Below are 27,823 nucleotides of genomic sequence, written 5' to 3'. Positions count from 1 at the left end.
GGGGGGGGTTACAAATCACCAGGGGACAAAAGATAAACCAAGAACACCCCACGATCAACCAGTAAGTCCCGATCGACCTGTTGGACATGTCTGATATCTGGAACGCCCAAATCATATATGCTCAAAGCAAACTCAGTCTTGTAACGTTGCCAAAACCGCACTGCACACATGCAAGAGGGAGACACTAGCAGGTTAAGGGGGATGCCAAAATTAGCAGAAGTGCAAAAGATCATTAATGAGAGAACCACTAAGGAGAGTTTTATTTAAAAACCTAAAAACAGCACAGTACGTACCTGCTGAGCATGCTTAGCGGCCACTGAACAATGGGTGTCTTTTGGAGAGAGGAAATGGAAAACAGCGGAATGGTGAAATGAAATATCCTGGGGAAAGGCATGTCTTAATGGATGGAAACCTCAACAGTTGCAGTCCAGACTGTGGCATTTTGTTGTAAGGTCTCACTTGGAGCCACCCTCATTCCTCTCTAACACTTCCAGCACTGCAGCGGATGAGTGAAGAAGTCTTCAGTTGTGCCTGTAATTGGGCCACTTGGAAATTTCCGAACGGATCGGCTCTCCGGGAGAAACAAGATTACTGACGTCGCTGTGTGCTATTACGAGGTAATCTGGAGAGAGGTACCCGACCTTGACAGAGAAGTCAAGCAGGCACTTCAAAGCTTTCCACGCCGCTTGGTTGGGAGACCTCTCTGGAAGAGAAAAAGATGGTGGCATGAGACTCCAGAGTTTTTACAAACACACCCGTTAGCTATGCAAATTTTTTTTTAGGAGCATAAGAAGAGTCCGCTGGATTAGGCCACATGCCCATCTGGACCAGCATTCTGTTCTCACAGTGGCCAACCAGATTTCCCTGAGAAACCACTGGTCTGATCCAGCAAGGTTCTAAGTCCATTTTCCAGCATCCTATTTCACAGCAGCTAGCCAGACGTCTCTGGTTAGCCCACAAGCTGAAAATGAGTGCTATAGCGCTCTCCAACTCTTGTTTCCCATTGACCGGAGGTAGACCAAAGACATAGCTGTTGATAGCTTTATTCTCCATGAATCTGCTTAATCTCCTTTTCAACAAAGGGACTCAATAGATCTATGTGAATGGACACATCACTCTAGAACATTCTAGAAGGTCTTCGACCATGCGCCATGTTTTCAGAGCACACACCTGGAGGGCAGGTGGGGGAAAACACGGCTGTTGCATCAAAGCATACAGTGGTACCTCGGGTTACATACGCTTCAGGTTACATATGCTTCAGGTTACAGACTCCGCTAACCCCAAAATATTACCTCAGGTTAAGAACTTTGCTTCAGGATGAGAACAGAAATCGTGCTCTGGCGGTGCGGCAGCAGCAGGAGGCCCAATTAGCTAAAGTGGTGCTTCAGGTTAAGAACAGTTTCAGGTTAAGAACAGGCCTCCAGAACAAATTAAGTTCTTAACCCGAGGTACCACTGTACTTCAGTTTCTTCTGTGAAACAAAAACTGGAGAACATTCACTTCTGAAAGATTGCTCTGGAGCAAGCTGACTCTTTCACACACATCCAGGCCCAATTTAGGAATGTATCACAGAGCAACCTTTGACTTCAGAGGACCAACACCCTCCTCTTGAGGACAATGCAAACTGTGTTCCCTTGAGAACCTCCCAAGAGTGGCATTCATCCAGAGATGCCGCTGCACCATCCCATACAAAGCATGCAGTCCAAAGGGTGAGGTCATAAGCGAACATAAGCCTGGCTGCTGGATTGATCCAATGGCCCCATCTAGTCCAGCATCCTGTTCCCACAGTGGCCAACCAGAAGTTTCCATGGGAAGCCTGCAAGTGAGACAACAGCAACTCCCCCCATTCAAGATTTCCAGCATCTGGTTTTGAGATGCTTACAGCCTCCAACAGGGGTAAAACATAGAATAGAATAGAATTTTATTATTACAGTCACAGACCAGTTCCAGGTCACTTACAATATCAGGAAACTCATAAAACACAACAGGAATACATTAAATTACAATTGGGTATAACAGAGACAATTCAGATATAGTGGCAGTTAAAAAAAAATGTTAAATCTTGATCACTAAAATATAACCTAAAATTATTATTTAAAACCTTAATCACTTTGGTAGTACAGCTTGTTCCCTAAGTTTTATGGCAGCCGCACAGAATTTGGCCACCCTTAGCGTGATCTCAGGATCCTTGTCCTCTACCAGTAGTTTTGGACATTGAAATTCGGACCCATTCGGAGATTTTTGTGTAACAGGAGTGATAAATACCGAGCGTATATCCCCGTGGAAACGGCAGCGTAACAAGACATGAGAGAGAGTTTTTACCTCCATCAGGCCACAGGGACAGACTCGTTCTGCGTATGGTTTACCCTCGAATCTGCCCTGCATTAAGGCAGATGGCAGCACGTTGAATCTAGCGAGGGTAAATGACCGTCTGTATTTGGGTATTTGTAATAGAGATAGATAGAGATAGATAGAGATAGAGATAGATAGATGATAGATGATAGATAGATAGATGATAGATAGATAGATAGATAGATAGATAGATAGATAGATAGATAGATAGATAGATATAGATGATAGATAGAAGATAGATAGATGATAGAGATGATAGATAGATAGATAGATAGATAGATAGATAGATAGATAGATAGATGATAGATAGATATAGATAGATAGATAGATAGATAGATGATAGATAGATATAGATAGATAGATAGATAGATAGATAGATAGATAGATAGATGATAGATAGATATAGATAGATAGATAGATAGATAGATAGATAGATAGATAGATGATAGATAGATAGATAGATAGATATAGATAGGTAGATATAGATAGATGATAGATAGATGATGATGATGATAGATAGATAGATAGATAGATAGATAGATGGATAGATAGATAGATAGATGATAGATGATAGATAGATGATAGATGATAGATAGATAGATAGATAGATAGATAGATAGATATAGATGATAGATAGAAGATAGATAGATGATAGAGATTATAGATAGATAGATAGATGATAGATAGATAGATAGATAGATAGATAGATAGATGATAGATAGATAGATGATAGATAGATAGATAGATAGATAGATGATAGATAGATAGATGATAGATAGATAGATATAGATAGGTAGATATAGATAGATGATAGATAGATGATGATGATAGATAGATAGATAGATAGATGATAGATAGATAGATAGATAGATAGATAGATAGATAGATAGATAGATAGATATAGATGATAGATAGAAGATAGATAGATGATAGAGATTATAGATAGATAGATAGATGATAGATAGATAGATAGATAGATGATAGATAGATAGATAGATAGATAGATAGATAGATAGATAGATGAATGATAGATAGATATAGATAGGTAGATATAGATAGATGATAGATAGATGATGATGATGATAGATAGATAGATAGATGATAGATAGATGATAGATATAGATAGATAGATAGATGATAGATGATAGATAGATAGATAGATAGATAGATAGATAGATAGATATAGATAGATATAGATAGATATTCCTCTGTTCCTATTAAAGTTAACCCTTGATCCATCACCATGGGGACTGGAATCTTACTTTGTTTCTAGGCATGAGGCCATAGCTCAGTGGTAGAGCACCTGCTTTGCATGCAGAAGGTTCCAGGTTCAATCCCCAGAATCTCCAGGTAGGGCTGGGGAAAGACCGTTCTCTGAAACCTTGGAGATCCCCCACCAGTCGGTGCGGGAAATACTGAGTTAAATGGGCCAATGATCTGACTCAGTTAAAGGTCTCCTAAGGCATGGATCTACTCACCTACGAAGGTGCCAATGAAAGCGATGCCGAGCGACAAATCGTTGTAGCCGTAGGTGTGAGATCCAACATTGCGCCAGCCGCGCCCTTCATACACAAGCCCATCCTCGCCAATCAGGAAGCTGGAAAGAAAGAAGGAAGGAAGGAAGGAAGGAAGGAAGGAAGGAAGGAAGGAAGGAAGGAAGGAAGGAAGGAAGAAAATATATTATTGTGAGCTGCTGTGACTCCTGTACTGCAAGACTCCAAAGACTAAGGATAGGGAGAAATCTACATCTCCTCAAAGAATACAGCATAATCGAATCCTACAAAATCTACTTTCTCCCCTGAATTTTAAAATCCAGTTCTCCAACAATCCAGTTCTCCAATCCATATATATATATATATATATATATATATATATATATATATATATATATATGCAGGTTTTGGTGTCTTCGGGTGTCTTCCCGTGTAAGAGTTGGGGTGTCTAGGCGACGTTTCGACGAGGTCTCACTCGTCATCTTCAGGCTGGTGCTTTCGGCTTCTTGTTACTAGAACAGAGCAGGATCTCAGTGTTTGAGTTCCTATAAATACTGTTGAGGGGGTGTGGTGTATAGCCTCCAACGTTCTGGGCAGAGAGGGAGTTCCCAGGTTAGTGTGCCTTTTCTTCTTTTGTTCCTTAATTACTTGAGGGATATCTTGAGTGATTTCTTGAGTGATATTCTGAGTACCACTTAGGAGGGTCATTAGGTGTGGATTAGTTGCTAAAGCTTTCGTGTCTTGACCTCTTGAGCTTGTGAAAAGTTTTTCTGAGAAGATGGCTGTACTGCACTTAGTTGTGCTCTGGCTTGGCTTCGTGTATAGGGGCGAGCTGTGGTTTTGTGCCCTGTGCCAGCCAGATCTGTGTAGGGATTGCAGGGGGGTGCAGCATCCGGAGGTGCCACTATGGTTTGGCTACTGGATGGTGTCTGTACTTTATCTGTGGAGAGGGTCTGGGTTTGGGTCTGGTGTGGTTGATTGGAGATGGCGTTCTGTGTGTCTCTGGTTCTGGTGTCGGTTTTTGTGGGGAGGGCTAATTTCCAGATGTCTGGCAGGCGGGACGTGTCGTCACGCTTGTTCATGTTGTGAGGGTGTTTCTCTATCTCGATGGCTTCCATGATTATTCTCTTGTGGTGATGTTCCATGTTAAAGAGCAATTTGGAATCTGCAAAATTAATTTCGTGTCCTGTTTCTTTCATGTGTTGGTAAAGAGAGGAAGTTTTTTCTTCTTTTTTGACGGCATTCTTGTGTTCTGCGATACGTGCATTTATTCGTCTGTTTGTTTGTCCAATGTACGTGGCTGGGCAGACTTTGCAGGGTATTTCATAGACCCCTTGGTTTTCTAACTGGATTTTATCTTTTGGGTTTCTGAGGATATTGGCTATTTTTTGGTTGGTGCAAAAGGCTGTTTTGATATTGTGTTTATGGAGGATTTTGCTAATTTTATCTGTAGTGCCCTTGATATAAGGAAGGAGGGCCATGCCATTGTTTTCTTCTGTGTCTTGGTTTTTGGGGGGTGTTTCTTTTTGGATTAGCTTCGTAACCCTGTTTTGTTGGTATCCGTTGGCGATTAACACATTTGAGAGATTCTGTAACTCAGTTGTCAAGTGGTCCTTGTCAGCCAGGCGTTTGGTTCTGGAGATGAGAGTCTTGGCTACGGAGTTTATTTGTGCAGGGTGGTGGTGTGATTGTGCATGTAAGTAGCGGTTGGTGTGTGTTTTTTTCCGGTAGATAGTGTGTCCTAGGGAGCCATCAGGTTTTTTGTAGATTAGGACGTCAAGGAAGGGAAGTTGGTTGTTGGCTTCTATTTCCATAGTGAATTGTATTTTGGGGTGTAGGCTGTTGAGATGTGTGAGGAAGCTATCTAGTTTTTCCTTCCCGTGTGGCCAAATTACAAAGGTGTCGTCAACATATCTGAGCCAAAGTTTGGGTTTGTGTTCTGACTTGTCTAAAGCATTGGTTTCAAAGTGTTCCATGTACAGATTTGCGATGACCGGTGAGAGGGGTGATCCCATAGGTGCTCCTTCTATCTGTTTATATCTTTGTCCATTGTGGATGAAGTACGTGTTGGTTAGGCAGTGGTTGGTCAGGTCCAGGATGTATTCGGGGGGATTGTATTTGTTTTGAATGGCTGTCAAGGCTTCATTAATGGGCACTTGTGTGAAGAGAGATACAACATCGAAGCTCACAAGTAGGTCGTCGGGATGTAGGTTTTGCTTCTTTATTGTTTCTATGAACTGGAAGGAGTTTGTAACGTGTGAAGCGATAGATTCTGCATAGGGCTGAAGTTATATCAAGGGCACTACAGATAAAATTAGCAAAATCCTCCATAAACACAATATCAAAACAGCCTTTTGCACCAACCAAAAAATAGCCAATATCCTCAGAAACCCCAAAGATAAAATCCAGTTAGAAAACCAAGGGGTCTATGAAATACCCTGCAAAGTCTGCCCAGCCACGTACATTGGACAAACAAACAGACGAATAAATGCACGTATCGCAGAACACAAGAATGCCGTCAAAAAAGAAGAAAAAACTTCCTCTCTTTACCAACACATGAAAGAAACAGGACACGAAATTAATTTTGCAGATTCCAAATTGCTCTTTAACATGGAACATCACCACAAGAGAATAATCATGGAAGCCATCGAGATAGAGAAACACCCTCACAACATGAACAAGCGTGACGACACGTCCCGCCTGCCAGACATCTGGAAATTAGCCCTCCCCACAAAAACCGACACCAGAACCAGAGGCACACAGAACGCCATCTCCAATCAACCACACCAGACCCAAACCCAGACCCTCTCCACAGATAAAGTACAGACACCATCCAGTAGCCAAACCATAGTGGCACCTCCGGATGCTGCACCCCCCTGCAATCCCTACACAGATCTGGCTGGCACAGGGCACAAAACCACAGCTCGCCCCTATACACGAAGCCAAGCCAGAGCACAACTAAGTGCAGTACAGCCATCTTCTCAGAAAAACTCTTCACAAGCTCAAGAGGTCAAGACACGAAAGCTTTAGCAACTAATCCACACCTAATGACCCTCCTAAGTGGTACTCAGAATATCACTCAAGAAATCACTCAAGATATCCCTCAAGTAATTAAGGAACAAAAGAAGAAAAGGCACACTAACCTGGGAACTTCCTCTCTGCCCAGAACGTTGGAGGCTATACACCACACCCCCTCAACAGTATTTATAGGAACTCAAACACTGAGATCCTGCTCTGTTCCAGTAACAAGAAGCCGAAAGCACCAGCCTGAAGATGACGAGTGAGACCTCGTCGAAACGTCGCCTAGACACCCCAACTCTTACACGGGAAGACACCCGAAGACACCAAAACCTGCATATATATATATATATATATATATATATATATATGGAAAATGAAAACAACATACAAGAATGCATCATATTAAACTGTCTGCAAAGAAACGAAGACAATAGGCAAAATATTGAAATGTAATGCTAATATATTAATTAAATTTACATTTAATTAAAATAATGTTTTAATTAAAATACAAATTGTAACAAATGTTCATGATGGCTTTTTAAAAATAACAGCTGCAGCAGCAAAGCAAAGTGAAGAAGTAGCAAAGTGAACTTACGATATGGAAGAGACACAGAGAGAAACTGAACAGATATGGCTTCTTACATTGAAGGGTGTGAAAGGAAGTGAGCAAGAGATCGAGTGTGCCCTTCTTATCTCACTTTTACCCTTTACACCTCTTGTTTTGTTTGCTAGACAGTTGCAAATACCTCGTCCAAATGAGGCCTCAAAGTGACTAATCTTTTTAAAGTCATACAATACGGCGACCTTCACAGCCCCTTGTGGGAGTTAGTGCGATCATTTAACGATTTGTTGTTGTTAAAATTTATTAGTTGCTTTTTTTTATACCAAAAGCAACTGAAATAGACTTACAGCAGAAAAAGTAAACAACACATGCATATATCATTGCTACACATGTGTTATAAAACAAGCAAAATGGACCGTGCTTAAAGTCATCTAGGTTCTTCAATACATGCAAAATTCTAGTCTAAAAGCAAAAATACAGCAGCAATTTCCTATATGGAAAAACAAACAGCACAGATTCACAGCAATATGAATTAAGTGTGATTGTAGTAAGACTTGAAGCTCTTTTTAACAGTTATTGACTTGGTGCATTATTCTGGAATCCAACACCTTTCTCAGTCACTTTTTAAATAAAAAACAGAGTTAGTTGTTTACAATGATGTGCTGTGTGAAGATGTCCTTTCTTTTTTTTTTGTCGTGTATCTTGCAACATTCAATTCCACTGGAATATCCCCAAGTTCCAGTGTAATGAGGGCTCATCGCAAACTCGGTTGAATTACTAATTGGCAGGTTGGGGCTCACAATACCTGAATCTATTTTATTGCCTCAGTTCCTCAGTTACCGTATTTTTTGCACCATAACACTCACTTTTTTCCTCCTAGAAAGTAAGGGGAAATGTCTGTGCGTGTTATGGAGGGAATGCCTACGAGTGGCATGCCTACGGATTTTCCTCCTCTAAAAACTACGTGCGTGTTATGGTCGGGTGCGTGTTATAGAGCGAAAAATACGGTACATACGCTTCAGGTTACAGACTCCACTAACCCAGAAATAGTACTTCGGGTTCAGAACTTTGCTTCAGGATGAGAACAGAAATCGTGCTCCGGCGGCGCGGCAGCAGCAGGAGGCCCCATTAGCTAAAGTGGTGCTTCAGGTTAAGAACAGTTTCAGGTTAAGAACGGACCTCCGGAATGAATTAAGTACTTAACCCGAGGTACCACTGTATAGAGAAACCCATTCAGGCAGTGTGTGTGTGTATATATATATATATATACACACACACACACACACACACACACACAGTCGTACCTTGGTTCCCGAACGGCTTAGTTGCAGAACAAAACGGCTCCCAAACACCCCAAACCCGGAAGTAAGTGTTCCAGTTTGCAAACATTTTTCGGAAGCCGGACATCCGACGTGGCTTTTGCTTGAGTGCAGGGAGCTCCTGCAGTCAATCGGAAGCCGAGCTTTGGTTTTCGAACGGTTTCGGAAGTCGAACAGACCCCCAGAATGGATTAAGTTCAAGAACCAAGGTACCACTGTAGGCTACTTTATTGTTAAGTTGATATTTGAAGCGGCTTACGCAAAGTCAAACAGCGATCTCGGCTAACAGAAATGCAGCAAGAAAAAGAGATAATTAAGATATTTTAGTACAAGAATAAAGAACAACGCTCTTACTTATAGGCCACATCGCACCACCCTTTGAGGCCCAGGTGATAATCCTGAGCGTTCCTGACTTCTCTGGAGCATTCGGCTCGCGTTTTGCACGGATTCTGAGCCGTGTGGATGATGATGACATACTCAGGCGGGAGCTCCTTCAAAGGTTCAGAGCAGTTGGCCGGCTTTGCACCCCACTTGGAGGGGGTGATGAGTTTGAAGCACCCCGAAGCTGGGAACACACAAAAGGAAAACTGCGAAGTGGTACAGGTGTGTGAAACCAGGGCTCACAGCGTTCCTTCCAAGCTCCACCACTCCGCTTGATTCCAATGCAAGCCAACCGATGGCTAAAATCCTAACTGAGGTCTGCTCAATGAATTATGGCAGTGCTGGATTTATGTATAAGCTAAACAAACTATAGCTTAGGGCCCCACTCCATGGGGGGGGGGGAAATTAAAGGAAAAAAACTGGATGTCCATTTCCAAAATATAAGATAAAAAACAAATAAAATCAAACCTACATACAGCAGGTTGGCTCCTATTTGTGATGTGCAAATGGCTTTAGATACCTGTTAGGTCCATAAATTTCCATATATGGGACGCGGGTGGCACTGTGCGTTAAACCACAGAGCCTAGGGCTTGCCGATCAGAAGGTCGGTGGTTCGAATCCCTGCGATGGGGTGAGCTCCCGTTGCTCAGTCCCAGCTCCTGCCAACCTAGCAGTTCAAAAGCACGTCAAAGTGCAAGTAGATAAATAGGTACCGCTCCAGCGGGAAGGTAAACGGCATTTCCGTGCACTGCTCTCGTTTGCCAGAAGCGGCTTAGTCATGCTGGCCACATGACCCAGAAGCTGTACGCCGGTTCCCTTGGCCAATAAAGCGAGATGAGCGCCGCAACCCCAGAGTCAGTCACGACTGGACCTAATGGTCAGGGGTCCCTTTACCTTTACCTTTATTATGTGCAAATGGCTTTAGATACCTATTACGTCCATAAATTACCGTATAGCATATATTCAACACAAAAAAACAGCGACAATTTGTCGTTGACAAGGGACAAGTAGACAGTAAAGGACCTCATTACCTTCAGTAGCTTAGGGCCTCATCAAACCTAAATCCGGCCCTGAATTATGGTAACTCTATCCCCATGCATTATCAGGTGGTACAGTCATGCTGATGATCATACCACATCCTCCTGTTGTTTCAGTTGGCTTTCAAGCTTACCTTGTGACAGAGCACACAGAAAAAGCAGAATAATCTCTTGGCTGGCCATCATCTTGCTATTAAAGACCTGTGGTAAATAAAATATTGATGGGTTAAAGCTGGTCTAGACGACATTATCTATGCAGTGGTGCCCCGCAAGACAAATGCCTTGCAAGACGGAAAACTCGCTAGACGAAAGAGTTTACCGTTTTGGAGGTGCTTCGCAAAACGAATCTCCTATGGGCTTGCTTCGCAAGACGACAATGTCTTGCGAGTTCCTGCTGTTGTTTTTTTTCCTCCCCCCCCCCTTTTTCTAAGCCGCTAAGCCGCTTATCAGCTGATCCGATCAGCAGATAGGCCGCTAAGAGCCTCTAATAGCGCTAATAGCGCTAATCCACTAATCCGTCAATGGGCTTGCATCGCAAGACGAAAAAAACCGCTAGACGAAGAGAATCACAGAACGGATTCTTTTCGTCTTGTGAGGCACCACTGTAATCCAAGTTTGTGAGGAGAGATATTACAGTAGACAACGTTCTATGAAACAAAGAGATGGAAGGCTTACATTTAATCACAAGACTATTCATAATATATTTGCAGAATATTATTCTGATTTATATCAAATAACTGAACCATTGGAGAATAAGACTGAGTTATATTATGGAAATGTAAGACTGCAATTTCAAAGCTGAAACATTATTATTTTTATTATTATTATTTGTATCCCACCCTTTATCCATAGATCTCTGGGCAGTTCACTGCATACCTGATGTGACTAATTTTGTATAATGAGGTGTGGCAGGGAAGAGGCACCCAAAAGACATTGAATGCTTCTCAGATTATTGTCTCACTCAAACCTGGACAAGATAGGCAGGAAATGGGATCATACATACCTTTCATCCTGCTTAATCAGGATTAAAGAAAATGATTATATCAGTTTTGGCATCTCATGTGTGCAGGGTGACTGCAACAATTATGAATTTAGATCAGACAGGGTTCATACCCAATAGATATCCAGTATGCTGTTTATTAAATTTTACATTTGATTGTAGAAGGAAGCAAACTCCATTGGCTACAGATACTTACAAAGCATTTGATTCCCTGGAATGATGTTGCTTGTTGGATGTTTTGAACAAATACCAGTTGGAGGCTAAATCTACAGCAGCAACTGCTTAGTTGTATAAAGTGAATTATGCCACAGTGTGTACCCATGAGGAGGAATTAAAGAACCTTTTAATGAGGGTGAAAGAGAAGAGCGCAAAATATGGTCTGAAGCTCAACATAAAAAAACAAAGATCATGGCCACTGGTCCCACCACCTCCTGGCAAATAGAAGGGGAAGAAATGGAGGCAGGGAGAGATTTTACTGTATTGGGTTCCATGATCAGTGCAGATGGCGACAGCAGCCACAAAATTAAAAGACACCTGCTTCTTGGGAGAAAAGCAATGACAAACCTAGACAGCATCTTAAAAAGCAGAGACATCACCTTGCCAACAAAGGTCCATATAGTTAAAGCTATGGTTTTCCCAGTAGTGATGTATGGAAGGGAGAGCTGGACCGTAAAGAAGGCTGATTGCCAAAGAACTGATGCTTTTGAATTGCGGTGCTGGAGGAGACTCTTGAGAGTCCCATGGACTGCAAAAAGATCAAACGTATCCATTCTTAAGGAAATCAGCCCTGAGTGCTCACTGGAAGGACAGATCCTGAAGCTGAGGCTCCAATACTTTGGCCACTTCATGAGAAGAGAAGACTCCCTGGAAAAGACCCTGATGTTGGGAAAGATGGAGGGCACAAGGAGAAGGGGACGACAGAGGACGAGATGGTTGGACAGTGTTCTCGAAGCTACCAGCATGAGTTTGACCAAACTGCAGGAGGCAGTGGAAGACAGGAGTGCCTTTTGTGCTCTGGTCCATGGGGTCACGAAGAGCTGGACACGACTAAACAACAACAACAGTACCCATGATCAGGATTCCTCACCGACTTTTATTTGAAGGGGTCCTAAACAGAGATGTCCCTGGTCCCCATTGCTCTTCACTCTTTTTGCATCTGGCTGAATTTACGAGGGGACAGTGCAGAGAACACTTGTAGAGTCTTTATGCTGATGATACGGCATGTATGTTGAGAGATCCTAACAGTGCTTTACTGGCAGCATCACCAGAATAAATTACATTTTGATGAAGCAGTAGTTCTGCATACAGATTTGGATGAATCTATTATTTCCTCACAGATTGTCCTTTGCCTCAGGCAGAGAGGGCAGGGGAGACAAGCACAGCAGGGCTGGATTTCCACATTTGGAAGGAAGTGAAGCCAGACACATGTACCATCTGAAGAGAGCCTCCCCATAAGACCATTTGCAGCAATATACAGTGCCACAGAAAAGGGGAGGGGTCATACTTTCAGTCCTGGGGTCCTCCAGGTGTGATTGGCTTCCAACTCCCATCAGCACCAGCCAGCATGGCCAATGCTCAGCAATGATGGGAGATGGAGTCCAGAAACCTCTGAAGAGCTACATGTTCCCCATCCCTGCCTTATAAAGAGTCAGACGTTGGTCCATCTGGTTCAGCATCGTCTGCATTGAGAAGCAGCAGCTCTCCAGGATTCAAACAGGGGTCTTCCCCAGTCCTACCCAGAGAGACCTCCTGCGTGTGCACTTTGCCATGGAGGTATAATCATCCTCACCTTCAAAAAAAGAAGATGGGCAGATGCTGTTGGGTTCTACCTGCCAACTGCTCCAGCCAGCATGGTCAACAACCAGGGTGGATGGAAGCTGTAATAGTCCCACAAATGTTGCTGGACCTATCATCTCCTGTGAGCACAGCCAATGGCCAGAGTTGGCAGGTCTTGTAGTCCAAAAGAGGGCCACAGATTTCCCCAGCCCAGCTGTAGCATCATGAGACCTGGGATAGCTCAGTCAATAGAACTTGACCCTTCCAATTCTGGAGTTCTATGAGTCTATGAAGGGACGCGGGTGGTGCTGTGGGTTAAACCACAGAGTCTACGACTTGCCAATCAAAAGGTCGGCGGTTCGAATCCCCATGACGGGGTGAGCTCCCGTTGCTCGGTCCCTGCTCCTGCCAACCTAGTAGTTCGAAAGCACGTCAAAGTGCAAGTAGATAAATAGGTACCACTCCAGCGGGAAGGTAAACAGCGTTTCCGTGCGCTGCTCTGGTTCGCCAGAAGCGGCTTAGTCATGCTGGCCACATGACCCGGAAGCTGTACGCCGGCTCTCTCGGCCAATAAAGCGAGATGAGCGTCGCAACCCCAGAGTCGGCCACGACTGGACCTAATGGTCAGGGGTCCCTTTACCTTTACCTATGAGTCTATGAATCTAAAGCCCAGCAATAAGAACGGATAATCCAAAGAACAAAATTATCTATCCACACTGCTGCCTCCCATCAGCCAACAGTCAGAGATAATGGGAGCTGGAGTCCAGCAACATCAGGGTGGGGAAGAAATGAGCTCCCCGTCCCTGGCCTAGCCCATTTCTTGAAAGCACAGAAACAATTGAGGACCTACCTGTGCCCGGTTTAAGCTTAGCCTTCCTTCTAAAAGCTGCAGGTTTTACCTCTCTCCCTTTTTAAAGGGAGGCGGAGGATTGTGGGGAAAGTCAGAATGTCGAAACCAGCCAGGAGCCTTGGGCGAGGTGTCGCCGGGCTGTGGATCCTGGCAGCAGCAAGGGTGTGAACAGAGGGATAATAAGCAAGGGTTATGAAACCCCCTAGTATTGGTGCAGATCCATCAAGTCACAGAGACAAACGCAGAGGAAGCAAAGGCTTTATCTCTTGGAGGATTATGTAAGCGAAACGCTTTTGCAGAAGGCATCTATGCTGGGACAAGGGAAACCCATGTTAATTATAACATGAGTTATGATGTGTCACGCCACCTGCCTTAGAGATGTTTAATATCCCAGGGAAGGCTTCAATGACTCAAGGAGATTTCTGTTGAGACAAACTGTAAAAAAACAACAACCCCAAGGTGAAATTAAGCAGGAAAGCACAAGCATTGCTTGCAAGCCCGTCGTAGCTTTGATCCTGGCATATCCATGTATTATTATTATTATTATTATTATTATTATTATTATTATTATTATTATTATTATTATAACAAATACATTTGTATATCACTTTACAGTGGCACCTTGGGTTACAGATGCTTCAGGATACAGACGCTTCAGGTTACAGGCTCCAATAACCCAGAAATATTACCTCGGGTTAAGAACTTTGCTTCAGGATGAGAACAGAAGTTGTGCGGAGGCAGTGTGAGGCCCCATTAGCTAAAGTGGTACCTCAGGTTAAGAACAGTTTCAGGTTAAGAACGGACCTCCAGAATGAATTAAGTTATTAACCAGAGGTACCACTGTATACCTGCAAGTCTCGGGGGTGGTTCGCAAGATAAAATCACAATACAGTGGAACCTCGGTTGTCAAACATACAGTATTTTTCCGTGTATAACACGTCCCCGTGTATAAGAGGATCTCTATTTTGGGGGACTCAAATTCAAGAAAATGGGGGGAGATGGCCCAGAGTTGTTTAGCTTGGGGGGGCGGGCATTACCCAAGGTTGTTGAGCTTTTTTGGGGGGGAGTGCAGAAAATCACTAACCCAACTTACAAACGCTGACAATCACTCGCATCACTGACGCCAAAAAGCGTCTGCCCGCTCACCAACAGCAGCCGGCAATCGCACGCCCAGTTGCTGCAACAGCAGCCAATCCACAGCAACCTTTGCCACACCAACCAATCACCCACCAAATTACCGCAGCAGCAGCCAATCCACAGCAGCCCTTGCCGCAGCCACCAACCACCCCCAAAGCTTGCGACTGAAACCAATCACCCTTCCCCCCCCATGCATTATCCGTGTATAAGACGAACCCCGTTTTTTAACATTATTTTAGAGTTAAAAAACCTCGTCTTATACACAGAAAAGTATGGTAAATAATCGTTTTTAATATCATCTCATTGTCAAGTGGGTTCCTTTAACCTTGGACTCAGCTACTCAGCTGCAAATAAAATGTTTTAAGTGTGTTTTAAGTGCCAAATACAATGTAACACTAGATGGCGATGGTGAGCCATGTGGAAAATTCAATGTATTTTTAAAAACGCTTTTTAAAAAAGCATTTTCAGAACGGGGGGGAGGTGTATGTGTGTAATTTTTATTAAATTTTCTGTTTTACAATTACAAATATTCATTTTAAACAATCTTAACATATCAGTGACTTCTCTTCTTCTCTTTCCATGGTTTATTTTCCATACCATAAATCCCTGCTTATTTTACATATACTAAACCATTCAGTATTTCCATTATTACATCCATCAAAACTCGTTTACCCTGTTAATGCTGCCAACATTTTCAAGTGTACACAATCCCCCCCCCATTTATTCAACAAACGTTTTCCAATCTTTTCTAAACGTATGTTCTTCTTGTTCTCTTATTCTATATGATAGGTCCACAAGCTGTGCATATTCCACCAGTTTAAGTTGCCATTCTTCTTTAGTCGGGACCTCATTCGCTTTCCATTTTGGGGGCTTAACAAAACACCAGCCGTAGAACGTTTTTTTTTATGTGTGTAGACTCCAAACTTGTCTTGCCTCTTCATTTGCAAGGCAGCCTGCCGAGCGAGTCCTATTGTGCCACAAGGTGGCAGCATGCGGCTCCAAGAACTTTGCCATAATAATAATAATAATAATAATAATAATAATAATAATATTTTTGTTGTCATTGCCCCCTTCGGGGACAACAAAATTACTTGACTGCTCCATAAAAACACTAATTAAACAATACAGTATAATACAGCAAGGGAGATTAGATGACTTTCAAAGTCCAGGCTTCCCATTCAGGGCCGAGATCGCTCTGGAGAAGAAGCTGTTCTTAAGACGGCTTGTTCTTGTCTTCATCGTCCTGTATCTCTGTCCCGACGGCAAGAGCTCGAAGAGACAGTGGCCAGGATGTGATGGATCTTTTACTATGTCCAGTGCCTTCCTATGGCACCTTGTGGCATAAATCTGCTCTAAGGTGAAGAGTGGGCAGCCAACAATGCTCTCTGCTGCCTTAACAACCCTGCACAACCCCATCCTGTCCTGGGCAGTACAGCTTCCGTACCACACACATAAGCTGTAAGTGAGCACGCTCTCAATGGCACAGTGATGGAAGGCAAGCAGCAGTTTCTGCGGAAGATGGTTTTTCCTTAGTATTCTCAAAAAGTACAGTCTCTGCTGCGCCTTCTTCACAAGCCCCCTTGTGTTGACACTCTAGGACAGATCCTCTTGTAATTCAATGCCCAAAAATCTGAATGCCACTCTCAGTTTGGGGTCCTGCACACCTGTTCTATATAGCTTTATTTGGGTCCAAGTTAACTTCTATCAATGATATTGTCATGGTCCGGTTCATGGGCAATCGAAGTCCCAGCAGGGGACGTCGGGACCGGGGGCAAGATGGCGGGGTGGGAGCAGGAACAGGGGTCCAGAAGCCAGGAGTCAGGAAGCCAAGAGTCCGAGGGTCAGAGAGCCAGGAGTCACGAAGTCAGGGGTCCGAGGATCAAGAAGCAGGGAGTCAAGAAGGCGAGGTTCAAGGAAGCAAGAAGCCAAACGCAGCAAGGCAGGAAGTCTGTTGCTGTCGCAAAGAGCCGAAGGGAAATGCTGACTTTATATCCCTTCCCAGCTCTTGCCAACAGGTGCTGTGAGTTACCAATTGGCCTCACCTGTGCGAACGCACCTTGCCTCTGCAGAACAAACTTAGGAAGGCCCCAGTCCTGCAAAGTCCTACTGGTCACAGGGCCTGGCTCCTGCACACACACCTGACAGGTATGGTCTATATACAGTGGTACCTCAGGTTACGTACACCTCAGGTTACAGACTCCACTAACCCAGAAATAGTACCTGGGGTTAAGAACTTTGCTTCAGGATGAGAACAGAAATCGTGATTCGGCAGCACGGCGGCAGCAGGAGGCCCCATTAGCTAAAGTGCTGCTTCAGGTTAAGAACTCCTTTTTTAGCCCATTAACCCTAACAAATGTGTCATGTGTCATTATTTCTACCTGGGGGGAGGGTCGGGAACTCGCCATACAATCTCCACAACACCTGAAGGCAGCAAGCTAACTTAGGAGTCATTCACCTTCAAGAAACTGCCATCTATCTTGGATTTCTTCTCTTTGAGTATTTCTGACCATGCTATCTCTCCCGTTAGTTCTTTAAGCTTTCAGAAATCGGCCTTCTTAAAGTCCAGAGTGCATGTCCGTCTTCACTCCTGCTCATGAGCTCATAGGGACCGCAAGCATCTATGTAGAACTTTGGAACCTTCTATGATTTTTTTGTACATTTGTATGATATTAATTTAAAATTTGTTCTTTTTAATAAAGCTGACATTGTGGGCAGGATTTAGGTTTGATGGAGGCCCTAAGCTACTGAAGGTAATGGGACCCTTTATATGTCCAGCTGTCCTTTGTCAACAACAAATTGTCGCTGTTTTTTGTGTTGAATGTGTTGTGTTGTGCTATATGGTAATTTATGGACCCAATAGGTATCTAAAGCCATTTGCGCATGTTGCCATGCAACCAGTCCATGCAGAATGTAGGCACCCTATATATAGAAATGAGCAAACCTGAGATGTTTTAGGGAGCAGGCTAGCAGGCGGGGTCCATTACTTACATCGTAGGAGCCTACACAACACAAAACACGGTTGCTATATGTAGGTTTTATTTTATTTGTTTTTTATCTTATATTTTCGAAATGTACATCCAGATTGTTGCTTTTCCTTTAAATTTTTTGGGTTACCCAAGAGAGTGGGGCCCTAAGCTATAGCTTGTTTAGCTTATATTTAAATCTGGCACTGATTGTGGGCAAAATCTGGGTGCTCTCTGATCTGCAAAAAATAGTATCTCCACTTGCAGAAAAGCCTTGCATTCTTCTATTGTGCCACCAGGTGGCAACAAATATTCCCCAAATGCACATCAAATTCCCTTTTCCTACAGGAAATAAAAAGAAAGAGTTTACAGTTTCTCCTCACCCACCCACCCCCAGCCACAATATCAGCCCCTCCAAATGTCCGTATTTTCCAGGGACAGTCTCGGATTTTCAGAAGCCATCCTAGCTTCTGATTTTATCCCAGAATGTTTTCCTTAGGACATCCCTATTTTCATCAGAGAAATGTTGGTGGGTATGAAGTTATGTGACCCCTGAGCCAAGGAGATAAATAACTATGCAACCTCTAAAAGACATCTGAAGGTAGCCCTGTGTAGGAAGGTTTAAAACATTTAATGTTTTATTATGTTTTTATATACATTGGGTGCCACCCAGAGTGGCTGGGGTAACCCAGTGTTATAAGAACTTTAAGGTCTCACTTATAGAATAAATGTTCATAAATGCACACATATCAAAATACATGAACCATGTGTCTGAAATAGCACAGGAGAGCAATCCTGAAGCCATTTTTACTCTCCCATTAACCTCAAATATTCCTCTGCAGTAAGGGAGGCAAATGGGGAAAGCCTTCCCATTGTCTATTTGCTTGAAAATCCTGTCTTAAGGGCGTATCTGTGTATGAATAGTGTGAGCCTGTGACCTGGATTCAGGAACTAAAGAATTAACCATCACACAAAAGAATGGTCAGGCTGCCCAGGTAATGCAATCAGTGACCATTATCAGGTATCCTGGCAGACAGGATTTCTGCTGTAGACCGCCTCCTTCTGTGATGGATGGATGGATGATGTTTTTTTGGGGGTGGTCTTGGGCTACAGGGTAGGCAATTTCAAAGGTCTATATAAGAGCTTGCACACCATTGTTTTGGGTTCTCCTCCCTCCTGCGTGTGGTGAGTGGGGACCCTGTTGCAACTGTTCTTTGAATAAAGATCAGGCTTACTATCCGCTTTGCTTCTCAGTATACTCTGGTGTATACTACACAGCATCTTAGAAAGTGGAAACATCACCTTCCCGACAAAGGTCTGTATAGTTAAAGCTATGGTTTTCCCAGTAGTTATGTATGGAAGTGAGAGCTGGACCATAAAGAAGGCTGATCGCTGAAGAATTGATGCTTTTGAATTATGGTGCTGGAGGAGACTCTTGAGAGTCCCATGGACTGCAAGAAGATTAAACCTCTCCATTCTGAAGGAAACCAGCCCGGAGTGCTCACTGGAAGGACAGATGAGGCTTCAATACTTTGGCCACCTCGTGAGAAGAGAAGACTCCCTGGAAAAGACCCTGATGCTGGGAAAGATGGAGGGCACAAGGAGAAGGGGACGACAGAGGACGAGATGGTGGGACAGTGTTCTCGAAGCTACCAGCATGAGTTTGACCAAACTGTGGGAGGCAGTAGAAGACAGGAGTGCCTGGCGTGCTCTGGTCCATGGGGTCACGAAGAGCTGGACACAAGTAAATGACTAAACAACAACAACAACAACAACAACAACAACAACAACAACAACAACAACAACAACAACACCACTCTGGTTGGCCTCTGTTATTTTCTCCTACTGATATAGAGCCCACTTAAAGACTCAATATGGACTCCAGAACACCCCATAAGGAAAAGGGATCAGTTTTTCTTATAACACCAGTTTATTTATATTATTGTGTATTTTATGCTCTTCAACGCCCTGCTTCTCATACTGTGTGAGAGGAGTCAGCATCTAAGCCTACATTTCTCACATACATTTACATTGGATAGGGGCGTCTTCTGCTGAGCTGATTCACCTTCCAAGGACTCCTCTGTCCCTTTGCTCTCAAATCTGCCTCACTGAGGAATGTTGCTCCATCCAACTGATTTTTTTTATTATGAGAAAAACCTGTTAAAACTGGTGGCTTTCTGTTTTAAAACCAGCTTGCACTCTCAAGGGAAAACCCAGCTTGAGGAAATTGTGCAAGAATGCAACACTATCCTGAGCAATCTGCAGTCTGTTTCCTCTTAAACAATTTTGCTGTGTGTGCACATCAGAGGAGGCTAAGTGTGAGGAAGGCCAAATCCTGGCCCCTTTTCCTTACCCCAGCAAAACTCCCAGGGTAACCTTGTTACCATTGAATTGATGGGGAACTACCAGCCCACAGGCCTCGTTCAGCCCAGATTTGGCCCATGAGGCTTTTCCTCACTAGCAACACCCATCTACCACTAATACTTTAGATATCAGGTGTGAGACAAGTATGGACAAGGCTACAAATGAATAACAGGAGCTTAAAGTTGGGTGACCAGTAGTTTAGACCCTCCAAGTGTCCCTGTTTTCCAGGGACAGTCCTGAATTTACAGAAGCCATCCTGGTTTCAGATTTGATCCCGGAATGCCCCATTTTTCCTTAGGACGTCCCTATTTTCATCAGGAAAATGTTGGAGGGTATGGAGTTATGCGACCCCAGAACCAAGGAGAAGGGAAGGCTTTTAATGCTTAGTGTTTTATTATGCTTTTATATATGTTGGAAGTTTACCCAGAGTGGCTGGAGCAACCTAGTCAAATGGGTAGATTATGATGATGATGATGATGATGATGATGATTATTAACGTCCCTATTTTCATCTGAGAAATATTGGAGGGTATGGTAGTTCATTAGCAAGCAGGGTTTGCTTTCAGTGTTGGTGCTGACCTTTAAAGCCCTAAACCATGGATAGGCAAACTAAGGCCCGGGGGCCAGATCTGGCCCAATCGCCTTCTAAATCCGGCCCGTGGACAGTCTGGGAATCAGCGTGTTTTTACATGTGTAGAATGTGTCCTTTTATTTAAAATGCATCTCCGGGTTATTTGTGGGGCATAGGAATTCGTTAATTTCCCCCCCCCAAAAAAAAAAAAAAATAGTCTGGCCCCCACAAGGTCTGGGGGACAGTGGACTGGCTGAAAAAGTTTGTGACCCCTGCCCTAAACGGCCTCGGCCCAGTATACCTGAAGGACCATCTCCACCCCCATCATTCAGCCCGGACACTGAGGTCCAGCACCGAGGGCCTTCTGGTGGTTCCCTCCCTGCGAGAAGCCAAGTTACAGGGAACCAGGCAGAGGGCCTTCTCGGTAGTGACGCCCTTCCATCAGATTTCAAGGAAATAAACAACTACAGTGGTACCTCTGGTTACGTACTTAATTCGTTCCGGAGGTCCCTTCTTAACCTGAAACTGTTCTTAACCTGAAGCACCACTTTAGCTAATGGGGCCTCCCGCTGCTGCCGTGCCGTCGGAGCACAATTTCTGTTCTCATCCTGAAGCAAAGTTCTTAACCCGAGGTCCTATTTCTGGGTTAGCGGAGTCTGTAACCTGAAGCGTATGTAACCCGAGGTACCACTGTATCTGACTTTTAGAAGACATCTGAAGGCAGCCCTGTTTAGGGAAGTCTTTAACGTTTGAAAATAAGATGCTGGACTAAGTGGGGCTGATCCAGCAGCCTATTCTTATGTCCTCGCCTTTTTCATGCACACCTGGGCTTCAGGTTAAGATGGCGACAGGCCAGGCAACCAGCTCCAGAGCTCTGTGTGCAGCCCTGTTCAGGGAAGTTTTTTTTTTGTGTATGATGATGTATTGTGTTTTTACTATTTTTTTATCATGAGCCTCCACGAGTGGCTGGGGCAGCCCAGTCAGATGGACAGCAAATAAATATTATTATTGAAGAAGTAGCTCTACGTGGGGCTACCTTTGAAAGTGACCCGGAAACTGCAATTAATCCAGAATGCGGCAGCTAGACTGGTAACTGGGAGTGGCCGCAGAGACCACATAACACCGGTTCTGAGAGATCTGCATTGGCTCCCAGTACATTTCCGAGCACAATTCAAAGTGTTGGTACTGACCTTTAAAGCCCTAAACGGCCTCAGTCCAGTATATCTGAAGGAGCGTCTCCACCCCCATCATTCAGCCCGGACACTGAGATCCAGCGCCGAGGTCCTTCTGGCGGTTTCCTCATTGCAAGAAGTAAGGTTACAGGGAACCAGACAGAGGGCCTTCTCGGTAGTGGCGCCCGCCCTGTGGAACGGCCTCCCATCAGATGTCAAAGAGATAAATAATTACCTGACATTCAGAAGACATCTGAAGGCAGCCCTGTTCAGGGAAGTTTTTAATATGTAACGCTGTACTGTTTTTAACGCTGATTGGGAGCCGTCCAGAGTGGCTGGGGAAACTCAGTCAAATGGGCGGGGTATAAATAATAAATTGTTATTATTATTATTATTATTATTATTATTATTATTATTATTATGCGGTTGAAAATAGGATTAATAGGGCGCATGGAAGGGATGGGGAGGAAGTCAGGAGATTCAAAGTGATCTCAACGTTTGGATTCGGAATTGTTTTTGTGGTATGTTTATATTTTTGAAAACCAAAAAAAAAAATTATTTCAAAAAAATAATTAAAGAAATAAATATTATTATTGCTATTCTTACTATCATCATCATCACCACCATCATTTTGTTCTGCTATGGCACCATGTCCCCTCTCACTTGCTTTGCAGGTTCAACAGAAATATTCCTACAGAGGCCCCACAATTACAGAGGGGTTCCAGAGTGAATATCAACTCCCCACACAATTCCACTTTAGTGCATATTGAAGAAGAAAAATCAGACCACAACTGTCAAGGTTTCAGAAAGAGAGAGGGGCACCCGGTTCTCCAAACTCACTAAGGCGTACAGACATTTTACCACTCCAGGACGAATCACGGCTCATCTGAACTGGAGCCATGGGGTGGTGGCTATAACAGGAACACCGACATTTCAAGGATCAAAGAACGGCATTGTTGTAACCTCCTCCAGTTTTCGCTCTGAGGCGGAATGAGCCTCGCCCATCGCCCACAATAGGGATCGGCAGCAAAAATGTTGCCATTGGACATGTTGCTGTTTAGCATGCCAGCTGGCAGACATGCCCTCTTTCAGAGTACAGTCATACCTTGGGTTACAGACGCTTCAGGTTGCGCGTTTTCGGGTTACGCACCGCACCGAACCTGGAAGTACCTGGAACGGGTTACTTCCAGGTTTCGGCACATGCACAGAAGCACTAAATCGAGCTTTGCACATGTGCAGAGGTCTGCAGTTTGAATCCCCGCGACGGGGTGAGCTCCTGTTGCTCGGCCCCTGCTCCTGCCAACCTAGCAGTTCAAAAGCACGTCAAAAGTGCAAGTAGATAAATAGGTACCGCTCCGGCGGGAAGGTAAACGGCATTTCCATGCGCTGCTCTGGTTCGCCAGAAGCGGCTTAGTCATGCTGGCCACATGACCCGGAAGCTGTACGCCGGCTCCCTCGGCCAATAAAGCGAGATGAGCACCGCAACCCCAGAGTTGGCCACGACTGGACCTAATGGTCAGGGTCCCTTTACCCTTTACCTTTATCTTTATTCCTCTTCCTGGAGAACTCTGGGAACTGTAGCTCTGTGAGGGAGATAAGGGATCTCCTGGTGACTCTCAGCACCCTTAACAAACTGCAGTTCCCAGAATTCTTTAGAGGAAGCCTTGCCTCTTTAATGTGGCATAAGATTGCTTAAAACGTATAGTGCAAATTGGGCTTCATTCACTCAGTGGGGATGGATCTGTCAGTTTCACGTCTCTCATCTTTCCCCCACTTTAAAATCAGTTCTTTACATTTCTGCAGAAACATGCTTCTATGGGGCTTTGCAATCCTCGTAAAAATTCACCAGCGTTTTAGTGTGAACTTCTCCTAATAAACACACTTTTGTGTGCGGTTCTTAATACGGTGCATCTTTTTGCAAGCAATTCCCCCAGGTAGAATGTATGTTGCGTGTCATTTTCACTAATATATCCATCCCTATGGACACTTTCCCTGAATAGATTGTGTTTGTTTAAGCATGGTTTGGATGGAGAACTGCAAATGCAAAAGGGTGTCTGTGTTTTGATTATTATTCTGTTTTGGAAAGGGCCATAATGTCGCTGGTCTCCAGACCCCATCATCCTCAACCATAGAATTATATAATTGCAGAGTTGTAAGGGACCACCTTGTTTTGTGTTTAAGATCATTGAGCTCCTATTCAGAAATGAATTCAAATAAATGAATACAGACAGACAACAAGAATTGTATAAACATGAGGACTTATTTGTTTATGGATACACTATGGACAAATATGGAAAATGAATAACAAGATATAAAACGGAAGAAAATAATGCGATAAAATTATATGTGATATAAACAACCAGAAGAAGGAAGGAGGAAAGTCAGCTCTGAAGAGCAAGTGTAAATGTAAAATATAATATGTGTATGCGGAGTATCTAATTGAAAAACTAATAAAGATCATTTGGAGAGAGACAAATGTCTTCCTTAACCGTTTTTGGCCTTTTCAGACTATGTCAGAAATGCTTGCTATGCTCTAACGTTTATCAAGAAGAGACAAGGGTGAGAGCTCACACAGAGCACGCAGTTGCACCTGCAATGTCATAAAATTTGCAATATCCACCAAACAGAGATCCCAAGAGAATCAGCCCCCTGGCTGTTGGAAAGAAAAATACTCACCGAGAAGGTAGCTTGCTCCAAAAGGTGGTCAATCGCTCAGGTGGCTGAATCTAAATCAGAATCAAATCAAGCAAGGGATTCAAGGATGATTATGGGTGTGCAATGCACTAGTCCTGTTGAAGGTCACCGAATAGAATCGTGCGGTGCTAATGAGCAAGGATCAAAAAGGGTGGCATTTTTAAATTCTCTGTGTTTGCTTGTATCTGAGTGTGTCTGATTTCCCCCCTACATAACTGGCTGTTGTAAGTCACCTGCACTGATTGTCTGCCCATGTTTGGACTGGTTTGTTCTGGTGGGTGTGGGGGGGATTCAACTGGTTATGTAGCATGTTGATGATGCAATGTTTTGTTGCCGTTGGGTCCACATGTAATTGTAAGCTTCTGTAAAGGTCACACAGTAACATGATGTGGGCTCTAGCAAGCTCTTCTCCAGCTAATTTAGATGTTCAAGCCTGTTATGTACTGAGTTGAATAGGATTCAGAATGCAGCAGTCTGATTGGTCCAAGAACAATGCAGCAGTATGATTGGTTGGCAGGAACCACCCAATCATGCTCCAGATATAAGTGAATCCACAACCTGATTGGCTTACAGTAGAATTCCAGAATTAACCAATCATGTGCAGCCCATTGTGTAAATAATGTATATAAAGCAGATACTTTGAGGGGACTTTCATTCATTCCTCCTCACCACTATGAGCTGAATAAAGAGCATGAAATCACTTTGCGACTCTGAGTATATTTCAAAGCCTGTAGAACTTCCATACATTATCAGCTAGCGCTGAGGACAATCGTGACGGTGGACATAAGTAGATAGTTTCCGGGTCACCTTCAAAGGTAGCCCCACATAGCGCGCATTGCAGTAGTTCAAGCAGGAGATAACCAGAGCATGCACCACTCAATAATAATAATAATAATAATAATAATAATAATAATAATAATAATAATTTATTATTTATACCCCGCCCATCTGGCTGAGTTTCCCCAGCCACTCTGGGCGGCTCCCAATCAGTGTTAAAAACAGTACAGCGTTACATATTAAAAACTTCCCTGAACAGGGCTGCCTTCAGATGTCTTCTGAATGTCAGGTAATTATTTAACTCTTTGACATCTGATGGGAGGGCATTCCACAGGGCGGGTGCCACTACTGAGAAGGCCCTCTGCCTGGTTCCCTGTAGCGTCACTCCTCGCAGTGAGGGAACCGCCACGGGCAGGTAGGGTCTCATCCTGCGTACCAGATGGGGCTGATAAACAGCTGCCCTACCACAGAATTAACCAGCGCCTCCATGGACAGCTGTGAGTCCAAAATGACTCCCAGGCTGCGCACCTGGTCCTTCAGGGGCACAGTTACCCCATGCAGGTCCTCCACACCCGCCCGTCTCCTGTCCCCCAAGTCAGGATTCAACCTTAAACACACACACAACTCTACAAAGGCTGGGGATCCAGTCATGGTTGACAAGATTCCTCCAAGGAACTCTCATGCAGGGCCTGAAGGCAGCAGCTCCCTTTCCCCTATTGTCTTCCTCCCAGAATTGAGTGTTCAGCGATATAATAATTGAACATGGGAGTTCTATTGTGTTCACTTATATTCGCACCGCCACCACCAGACAGAACCCACAAAAAGCCCTTTGTTGAAGACCTGGACCATGGCTTTCAAAGAAGAACACCAACAGCTGTAGTATTACAAAGCCCACCATGCAGCGTGACTGTGAATCAAGCCCAGATGCACAATGACAGACCCAGATTTGTATTAAATACAGACGGGATTGTGCTGCAAAGGAAGAATCTGGAAGACCAACAGAAGGGAGGGGGGAACCAAGAAGTCACCCCCTCACACTGCGGCCACTTCATTTAAGGAAGGAGCAGAAGGTTAGTGTCAGGAGTGCGTGCAGGAGCCAGGCCCTGTGACCAATAGGACTTTGCAGGACTGGGGCCTTCCTAAGTTTGTTCTGGAGAGGCAAGGCGTGGCCGCACTGGTGAGGCCAATTGGTAACTCACAGCACCTGGTGGCAAGAGCCAGGAAGGGATATAAAGTCAGCATTTCCCTTCGGCTCTTTGCCACAGCAACACGTTCCCTGCTTTGCTGCGTTTGGCTCCTGGACTCCTCATTTCTTGATCCTCGGACCCCTGACTTCATGACTCCTTGCTTCCTGACCCTCGGACCCTTGGCTTCTTGACTCCCGGCTCTCTGACCCTCGGACCCTTGGCTTCCTGGCTTCTGGACTCCCATTCCTGCTCCCACCCCGCCATCTTGCCCCCGGTCCCGACGTCATCAGCTGGGACTTAGATTGCCCGTGAACTGGACCATGACAGTTAGTGGTCTGGGGTCACGGCAGGATGAAGACCTGTTGCTATTTCTGCAGCAGGGTCCCTTTCTCCTGCATCCAGTCAGCATGAAAGGGGAACTTTAGGGCCACAGGGGGCAAAACAAAAAAGTGCCAACCCCTGATTTAAGGTATGGCAGCAGATGCCTATGTAAATCAGTTCTTCATTCAGAATTACGAAGGCTGGGGTCTGTATTTTTGGAGGGAGGGCTGTGGCTCACCGGTAGAGCACCTGCAAAAAGCCCAGCTTCAATCCCTAGCCTCTGCAGGCAGGGCTGGAAAACACAAACACCCCACCTGAATCCCTAGAGAGCAGGCGCCAGTCCATGCTGAGACAATACCGAGCTGGAAGGACCAAGGGCATGACTCAACATGAGTCAGCTTCCTAGTCTCTTTCCCCTATTCCTGGAGCCAACCCCTAACAGCATCTGCTCTTGGGACAATAAGCACAAAGTGGTCCCATTCGGACAAAGTTTCATGGCCTCACCTCTTTCTTCCCAGGGAGACGGGCTGTTCTCTGCCAGCCCTTGTGTGACCAAACCCAAAGGCAAGATATCTTGAGGAACCCGTTTTGCAAGAGGCAGGGAGGCAATCGATCGGGGGACAGGAGGGATGTTGCTGCTTGAAGTGTCTCATGTTTCGACCAGTTTCTTAACAGGAAAGTTTAGAAAGAGCAGCCCAGCCCAGAGTCGAGAGAAAAAGGCCAGGCTAGAACCAAGTGTCGTTTTTTCCACTATTTAACTATTGATCCAAAACCCTGAACTGTATTTTATATAATTGACTTTTTATTTGTATATTGTATTGTTGTTTTCTTGCTAAGGCCAGTGGCT

The 27,823-nt window shown here is 44.3% G+C and overlaps 1 protein-coding gene across 1 annotated transcript; it reads right to left on the bottom strand.

Annotated features, from left to right (window-relative positions):
* On the bottom strand, window positions 1–27,558 carry LOC308575241 (peptidoglycan recognition protein 3-like). Its single transcript, XM_081173887.1, has 5 exons — window positions 27,481–27,558; window positions 10,300–10,366; window positions 9,102–9,312; window positions 3,831–3,949; window positions 1–703 (listed from the first exon to the last, which is right to left on the bottom strand). Exons 2-5 carry the CDS (start codon window positions 10,349–10,351, stop codon window positions 522–524), a joined length of 564 nt encoding a protein of 187 aa, XP_081030013.1. The 5' UTR covers window positions 10,352–10,366; window positions 27,481–27,558; the 3' UTR covers window positions 1–521.
* Window positions 27,559–27,823: the final 265 nt, after the last annotated feature.

Source organism: Podarcis bocagei, assembly GCF_964188305.1.
Source record: "Podarcis bocagei genome assembly, chromosome: 16".
Lineage (NCBI taxonomy): Eukaryota > Metazoa > Chordata > Lepidosauria > Squamata > Lacertidae > Podarcis > Podarcis bocagei.
This window is presented reverse-complemented; position numbering and strand designations above follow the sequence as displayed.

Coding starts and splice junctions, on each gene's coding strand:
- LOC308575241 (XM_081173887.1), bottom strand. CDS start 10,351: ATGATGGCCAGCCAAGAGATTATTCTGCTTTTTCTGTGTGCTCTGTCA. Junction 3,950..9,101: donor TGGTGCGATGTGGCCTATAA/GTAAGAGCGTTG, acceptor CTTTCTTTCCAG/CTTCCTGATTGGCGAGGATG. Junction 704..3,830: donor TTTCATTGGCACCTTCGTAG/GTGAGTAGATCC, acceptor TTTCTCTTCCAG/AGAGGTCTCCCAACCAAGCG.